Consider the following 8,427-nt stretch of genomic DNA (forward strand, 5'->3'; position numbering starts at 1 on the left):
TTAACCACTCGAGGTGAAATGCCTAACCCCAACCAATCGAGCTGCTACGTAGGGCGGGTCTTTGCATGGCCATAGTGAGATTCTTATATGACTGTCTATGCGTGAGACACGTAGAAAACGGTACTGATTGTGATAACTGGAGCTCTAAAAAGTAGGTATAATTGCATGCATCTAATCTTTACTTGATTGGTACTTTTATCCCGAAATACATTATTGTGTTTTGTTATACGGCTTTGTGGATGACCCGCCGTCACCGTTTCAGGAGAGTGAGAAGCTAGCTAGAGCTAGCTGCTAACGTTAGCTAGTATTTACGTTACGACATGACGTTACGATAGCGGTCTTCGCCAATGTAGCGTCAAACCATTTCATTGACGTTACGGGGAAATAGGTGGGCTTAGCTAGCTAGCTACATGATTAGGTCATTGAATAAGTGGTGCTGGTAAGTTGTATAACTAAATATAAAAAGGAAATGGACCGTAAATAACGTTAGATAGTTGCCGAGCTAACCGTTGACACATTAGCTAGCTAGCATAGCTCTCATAGGATTTGACGTAGCTAGCACCTAACGTTAGCGGCAAATCGTTAGGATGCAATTGAAGTTGGTATATGATTAACTCCCCTCGCAAATGTAACGTAATAACTTACCGGTGGTGGCGACAGCGGCCTCTAGTGGCGATGTTATTTAAAATCTATTTATATATATAATTAGCTATATAATAACAGCAGTCGACAGCAGAATTCAATTCACTTCAGTAAGCAGCAGTTACTTCAGTTTGTGGCAGTTACTTCAGTTAGTGGCAGTTAGTGAAGTATATAATCGTTGCGAGCTTCTAGAATTTAGAATATCTTTTCAAATCAGAGAAACCTTGACATGGCTTTCGATCTGTTTTGGTGGGTACCTTGGGGGGGGCCTATTCTAGGAGGAGGAGGAGCAGCAGGAGAAAAGAGGAGGAGGAGCAGTAGAAGAGAAGAGGAGGAGCAGCAGCAGGAGGAGGAGAGAGGAAGAGCAGGAAACAGACAGGTAGAGGGGCAGTGTGCAGGGCTGGGTAGGCAGTCATATTAGGCATATCAATCAATCAGATATTTACATATAGGATAAAATGGCAATAGTTCCACATACTAGATAATAACTTGACTGAAGCACAGATTGAATTAGAAAATGTTTTATTCTTGGTCATATTTATAACTGATGTTCTTCTCATGCATATGTAGCTGCACAATCAGTAAGCAGAGGCAGGGTCCATCACAGGGGAAGCTGAGCCAGGGAGCCAAGCTGAGAAAGTAAGGACACACACACACACACATACACACACAAATCTCTATTTTATGGGACTGCATTGTAGTTTTTGAGTATATGAGTGTGAGTATTTGTAATTATTTTATCACTCAAACTGACACATGTGCACATGACATGCTGGTAGTTAGCAGTATACTGTGACTTATGTGTTCGAGATTAGGTTTTGCTGACCTGGTTGTGTTCAGTGCAGTGGTGACTTGCTTATACAACCTGAGGAGGCAGGTGTCATCCTAAAGTTTCTTGAAGGTCTTCAGCGTAATCTGCTTCTCTTTATACCATAAAAACACTATTAGAATTAAAATAACTGCAAAAAATCCTTCTGCTCGTGCACCAAGGGCACTCGCATAAAAGGCATCTCCATCTTAAAGTCCCAGGCTGAATTTCAGTCCCAGTACGGCCCTGGTTTGGCCCATATCTGTGAAACAAAATTAGTGGAAATGAGTGTGTGTGGGGTGTGGTAACCAGTTCATGAGATGGAAATCTTTGTTCAATAACGGTACATGGAAAAAGGACATTGGTGAAATGTTAAATGTGTGTATGATCTGTTTTCTTCACAGGCCCTTCAGCACCACCTTCCCTGTGTACACTGCAAATTGGTGTAGCTCTGTGGCTTTCCATCTGTCGATATCCTCCAGCTTTCGAGGTTTTCTGGCAAAGCAACTGGGCATTGACTTCCTCAATGACAACAACCTCTCGCTTACCTCATTTATTTGACCAGCTGACATGCGTGTCCTCTGCGGTACCTTTATCCAGACTTGTAGGAGTTTCTTCATGACTCATAAGCAGGCTGGTCATTATATACATACACTTCTCTGATCACACTTGTCACAGCCATGATAACCTGTGTATTGTTTGATGCACTTCAATAACTTCTCTGGGGTAAAGCTGCAGCTGTTCTGTGAGTGTGTCCTTGAAATCAAAATGTATGTATTGCTGTAAGGCTGTCTGACGGTTCCAGTGGCATCAGGCCAGCACAGAACATGCAGGTGAAGGGTTCCAGTAATCCTACTGCTCCCAATAAGTGACAAAATAACACCAACATGTTCATATTTACATTTTGTGATTTGTATAGTCACAGCGTGTACAAAGAACAAGGTCACATGACACGCAGCCATCTTCTAACCGTAAACAAACCGGGAACTATATTCTCAGGCGGAAGAATATAGTACTTGGGCGGAGGGATTTGCTTTGCAGCAAGCCTGTTTGAGAATATATTTACCAGTTTGATACGGTTAGAAGATGGCTGTGTCTCATGTTGTTTTTTGTACACGCTGTGACTCTACAAATCCAGGGTGGCCGCGGGTCCTTAAAAAGTTTTAAAAAGTCTTAAATCACTTTTCCTAAAAATAAGGCCTTAACAAGTATTAAATTGTCTTAAATTCAGATTGGATAGGTCTTAAATAAGTTTGTGTCACGTCACCGTGAAAATGCAGGCAATCTGTTCTGCCAGACAGGTCGAAGATTTTTTTATGCAAGGTAACGTAACCCCATTTGTACAGGTCCTATCCCCTGACCAATCGGCTATCCTAACCTTAACCACTCGCGGTCAAATGCCCAACCAATCGAGCTGCTTCGTGGGCGGGTCTTGGCGTGGCCATAGTCACTGGGATTCGTAATTTTGCCGCAGGTAATGTAGCAATGGTTGACAGCCACTTAGGAACATGGGGAAATGCAAGTTCAATTACAAATGGCTTGAAAAAAACGAGTATTCCTGGTTAAGGTCGGTGCCTGGAAATGTTTATGAGGCGAACTGCATTATGTGTCGGAAGAATTTCAAACTTGGGACGATGGGGTTCAGAGCGGTGGAATCGCACGTACAGAGCAAAAAACACAGAGACTACGTAAAGGCACGCCAGCAGCCCGCCATTGCTAGCTTCTGCTCCAACATTCCCACCGCTAGCAACGACCTCAACGCTACAACGCTGGATGTTAGCATGGGAAATCCACAGCCAACAATGCCAGCTGACCTCCGAGCAATTTGTGGCTCTACGCCAACACTCCGAGCAGAGGTGATTTGGGTGCTGAGGACCGTGACAAGCCACAATTCATACAGGTCTAATGACGGGATTGAAGAAGTGTTCAAAGCAATGTTTCCAGATTCTGGGCTTGTACAGTCATTTACCTGTGGAAAAGACAAGACCAGATACGTGGCTAAATTTGGATTGGCGCCATATATAAAAAAAGAGCTCATCACCGAAGTCCAAAAATGCGGTGCGTTTGTAATTATGTTCGACGAGACACTGAACCAGACAACCAAAAGCAAACAACTGGACTTGCATGTGCGTTATTGGTTAAATGACCACGTCCAGTCAAGGTTCTATGGATCACAGTTCATGGGCCATGCAACTGCCCAGGATCTACTTCAGCATTTCAAAGTAAGTCTGCCATAAATATATTTATTAACTAACCTCTTGTATATGTTCTGTATCATATAATTAAGCTTTACTGATTTGTCAAGTGAATAACAGCTATGGATAGGGCATTACACGTTAATTAGACAAATTAAAATGAAAAATTAATTAAAAACCTGCCAATATGTCTAAATAGTATACAGTGCTGCTTATAAGTTTATGAACCCATGCTAAAGTTGACTAAAAAGAGGAATACAAAAATCATCTTTTCAAAATTGATCTTAATGCCTTAATTAAAACAAATGAGGAAAAATCCGACCTTTGAGGACACCAATTTTCTTTGTGAATGAATAATGTATGTAAATAAATAAATGTTCTTCCTTAAAATAGTAGGTACACCCCTATGTTAAATTCCCATAGAGGCAGGCAGATTTTTATTTTTAAAGGCCAGTTATTTCATGGATCCAGGATACTATGCATCCTGATTCCCTTGGCTTTGGAATTAAAATAGCCCCCCCACACATCATCACATACCCTTCACCATATCTAGAGATTGGCATGGTTTTATTTCAGTTAACCTAATAGCTGGTTTGATTTGCATTGAGAGATGATTTTATGGAAAGTACTCCATGCCAATCTCTAGGTATGGTGAAGGGTATGTGATTATGTGGGGGGGGAGGGGGGGGGGTATTTTAATTCCAAAGGGCCAAGGGAACTTTATCAGGATGCATAGTATCCTGGATCCATGAAATAACTGGCCTGCCTGCCTCTATGGGAATTTAACATAAGGGTGTGTATACTTATGCCCCCTGTATTCTAAGGAAGAAAATGTATTTATTACGATACATTATTCATTCACAAAGAAAATTGGTGTCCTTAAAGGTTGGATTTTTCCTATTTTTGTTTTTTAATTAAGGCTTTCGGATCAATTTACAAAAGATTTTTTATTTTTTCCTCTTTTTAGTCAACTTTAGCATGGGTTCATAAACTCATGAGCAGCACTGTACACTCTGGCTTTAGGGATGGCTCAGGTTGCTTGATTTGTGAAATAGTATTCATTATTTTTTATCCTCTCCAGTCTGACATTAATATGAAGTGGTGGTATCAGAAATGAGATGTGTTGACTGTTGTATGGCTAATGTCTGTGTGTTTTAATTTCCAGGAATGTGTGCAGCAGCTTGACCTGAGAAATATGATTTCTATCTCAATGGATGGACCAAATGTCAACTGGAAGTTTTTTTCAACGCTCCAACAGGAACATGCAGAGGCATTTGGAAATGCCCAGCTGATTGTGGTGGGAAGCTGTGGGCTTCACACGCTCCACAATGCCTTCAAAAGTGGCTTCAGTGTCTGGCAGCTGGAAAAAGTGCTCAGGGCATTGCATACACTCTTTCACAATACCCCTGCTAGAAGAGAAGATTTCTGCACTTTGACCAAGACATCTGTGTTTCCCCTACCGTTCTGTGGGCATCGCTGGATAGAAAACCTACCCGTCGTCGACAGGGCTATTACAATATGGCCAATGATTGTGATGTATGTGGATGCAGTGACACAGAAAAAACTTCCAAACCCTAGAACGTCATCCTATGACACTCTTGCAGAGGCACGGAATGACCCTCTCATAATGGCCAAGTTTCACTTCTTCATGGCTGTCTCTAGGACCTTCACCACCTTTTTGACCAAATATCAGACAGACAAGCCTGTGATGCCATTCATCAGTAAAGATCTGGCTATTCTCATGAAGGTAATGTATAATATGCCATGGATAGATAAAGTGTATGAAATTTTAATTCAACAATTTCCCTCCAACACTTTATGTTTTACTGTATATGTTCTCAGAGCCTGCTGAAGAGGTTCATCAAGGCAGAGATCCTTAATGACATTACAGCACTGCAAATGGTCAAACTGGACACAACTGCCAAGGAAGCAAGGCCTCGCCTAAAGGATGTGGACATTGGATTAGGAGCAGAAGTAGTCCTAAAGGTAAAGGCAAAGGTGTCAAATATCAAACAATGGTTAAGGTACAGGAAATCAAAACTTTATTATTGCTACAACTTTTAGTCAGTCTCACAGGCCATTCTCCCCCCTTCCTGTTAGGAACTCCAGAGTAGCCCCAACAGCAGTGTAGGTGAGCTCAGTGTGTTGGCATTTAGAAAGGACTGCATGGACTGTTTGACTAACATTGTCAAGAAAATGCAAGACAAGAGCCCACTGAAGTACACCATTGTGAGGCAGATGGCATGTTTGGACCCAACGAACATGTTCTCAGATCCCGACTTGTGCTATGAAAGAATGAAAGGAGTTGTTCAGAGGTTTCTGCATGATCACCAGCTGTCAGGAGGCATCTCTGCTGGTACTTAAGATTTAGAAGTCTAGCAGAATGTACACTGTCACACTTAATGTGATTTTTTTTTGTCTGTCTAAACTTTTTCATTACATTGATTTTTTTTTTTTTTTTTTTTTAATCTGTTTCACAACAGGTGATGTGATTGTCCAGCAATTTGGAAATTTCTTGTCTCTGGAGTCAAAAGATGAATCCTTCTCCTCTTTCCAACCCATGCGTACAAGACTGGATGTTTTCTTGCATGGGCTCCTCTATCAATCCTACCCTGAACTCTGGACTTTCTCCAGGAAACTTCTGCTCCTCTCCCATGGCCAAGCAACGGTTGAGAGGGGCTTTTCAATAAACAAGGGGATAGAGGCTGATAACATGAAGGAGGACACAGTGGTTGCTCAGTCTGTGGGGGGGTTCTCAAAGTACCTCTGACAAAGGAGCTTTTGGCAGCTGCAGCTTCAGCAAGGTCTCAGTATCGGCTACACCTGGACCAGGAAAAGAGAAAGCATGCGAGCAATGCACAAAGAGAAAAGAGAAAAGTTGCAGAAGACCACCTTGAGCAGCTCAAAAAGAAGAAGATGATACTGATTGAGGTAGCAAACAGCCTAGAAAAAGACGCAGACAAACTTGCAGAGCAAGCTGAGGGTAAATCAGGCACACTCATGGCCCAGCTAATCACCAAGTCAAACATACTCAGAAAAAGATACAAAGAAAAAATCACAGAACTCAAAGAGGTTGAGAAAGAGCTGGAAGATAAATCAGCAGAACTCAGGCATATGCCATAATGTCTCATCAGGCATTTTCTACAGACTGCCAAGCGCAGTGAATGTGTAAACCGCTTAAAGACAGGAACCGTCCCAGCACCAACTGTGGACTGACAGGTGAAATAATTCTAATCCTAATCATTTTACATTGTCATCATCGCTGTCGAAATGCTCTTGTACAAGTGGCGCTACATTTTGTATCATACATATCGATAGGAAAGTTTTCTCTCATCCATTTTAACTTAACACTGCTATTTAGGGGAGGTGCCTGGGTAGCTCACCTGGTAGAGCATACGCCCATATACAGAGGCTAGAAGTCTAAGCTGTCCTGTCAATAAAAAATGCCTAAAAATGCCACAAAAATTATCTTTAAAAGAAACCACACTGCTTATTGGGATAAAAGTGCGTGCATGTGTGATTTAGAGAAGCACTCCACAACAGTGTTAGGCAGAAACGCATTTCTTAGTAATATATTACTGTAATTGTATTACTTTTCACAGTAACGAGTAGTGTAACAATTTCCAAAACATTAATTATATTACTAATCAAAGTAATGCTGCGTTACTGCATTCCCCAAATGTGATTTTGTTTTTTGTCCAAGATAGGCTTTCTTATATGCCTTATACAGGCATGCCTCTGTTTCAAGTGTTCATATGTTCAGTTGTGCACATGCACATTGTTATAAATTGGTAACACTCTTTTGGGAAGGCTTTCTCAAGTGCCAAAGTGTTTTGTTTATTATTATATAAAAAGGATTGTTTTCCAAGTCTATTCACAAAAGCTCAGGAGTAGACATGAACTTCTGCAAAAAAATTGTCACATAGACATGAACGCGCACAAACACACACACACACACACTTATTCCCACACACCTCCGCAAAACACTCATACACACTGCTGTCTACTCTCTTTCCATGATGAGTCCTCCACAAACTGCAATCCATCCATCGGAGTTTCTCTCTCTTTCTCTCTCTCTGTCACACACACATTCTATTATGTAAATGTCTTTGCATTTTAAAAGCAGAATTGTCATTTATTTATTCATGTCATTTTATTTATTTTGTTCAAAAGGAACTTTTTTTTTATATTTACTTGATTTTATAAGTATTTGTTAATTGGACCTAAATGTTCAGAAAATATTGTAATAATAAATATAATTTAGGACAGCAATTACATTTTTGTGTTATCCTTTCGCATTACACACATTTAGTCAATGTTCTTAAACTCAATTGATTGTCATTTTACCATACTGTTAATTTTTAACAGACAGTGTGTTTACTTGGAACGATTACTGTATATTTCCATCGTAAGTTTGGTCTTAAATTTCATTTAGGAGTGGTATTAAAAAGTCTTAAAAAGTCTTAAATTTAACTTGTTTAAACCTGTAGCCACCCTGAAATCACAACATGTAAATAGGAACATGTTGGTGTTATTTTGTCACAATTGGGAGCAGTAGGATTACTGGAACCATTCACCTGCATGTTCTGTGCTAGGCTAAGCTACCGGTGGAGCCGTCAGACAGCCTTACAGCACGCACAGAGATACAGAAATAAAATTAAACTAATACATTTAAAAAATCCTTTTGTAAACCTAACATGTGTCAGTGTCTCTATTCTTGTTTTCATAGTAGAATGAAGCACACAGAGAAGCAGTCACCATCAGCTAGTCTGTATTACAGCT

The 8,427-nt window shown here is 40.6% G+C and overlaps 1 protein-coding gene and 1 long non-coding RNA gene across 2 annotated transcripts; both read left to right on the forward strand.

Annotated features, from left to right (window-relative positions):
* The first annotated feature begins 981 nt into the window (after nt 1-981).
* Nucleotides 982-2,241, forward strand: LOC114557989 (uncharacterized). Its single transcript, XR_003692880.1, has 3 exons — nt 982-1,021; nt 1,213-1,281; nt 1,855-2,241. It is a non-coding gene; the product is annotated as an uncharacterized LOC114557989 (long non-coding RNA).
* A 641-nt stretch (nt 2,242-2,882) lies between these two features.
* LOC114557662 (uncharacterized) lies at nt 2,883-7,957 on the forward strand. The gene is made up of 5 exons (XM_028581257.1): nt 2,883-3,672; nt 4,811-5,392; nt 5,488-5,631; nt 5,746-6,001; nt 6,129-7,957. The coding sequence occupies exons 1-5, from the start codon at nt 2,959-2,961 to the stop codon at nt 6,413-6,415; spliced, it is 1,983 nt and encodes a 660-aa protein (XP_028437058.1). The 5' UTR covers nt 2,883-2,958; the 3' UTR covers nt 6,416-7,957.
* The last annotated feature ends 470 nt before the right edge of the window (nt 7,958-8,427 follow it).

Source organism: Perca flavescens, chromosome 6 (assembly GCF_004354835.1).
Source record: "Perca flavescens isolate YP-PL-M2 chromosome 6, PFLA_1.0, whole genome shotgun sequence".
In the NCBI taxonomy this organism is placed as follows: domain Eukaryota; kingdom Metazoa; phylum Chordata; class Actinopteri; order Perciformes; family Percidae; genus Perca; species Perca flavescens.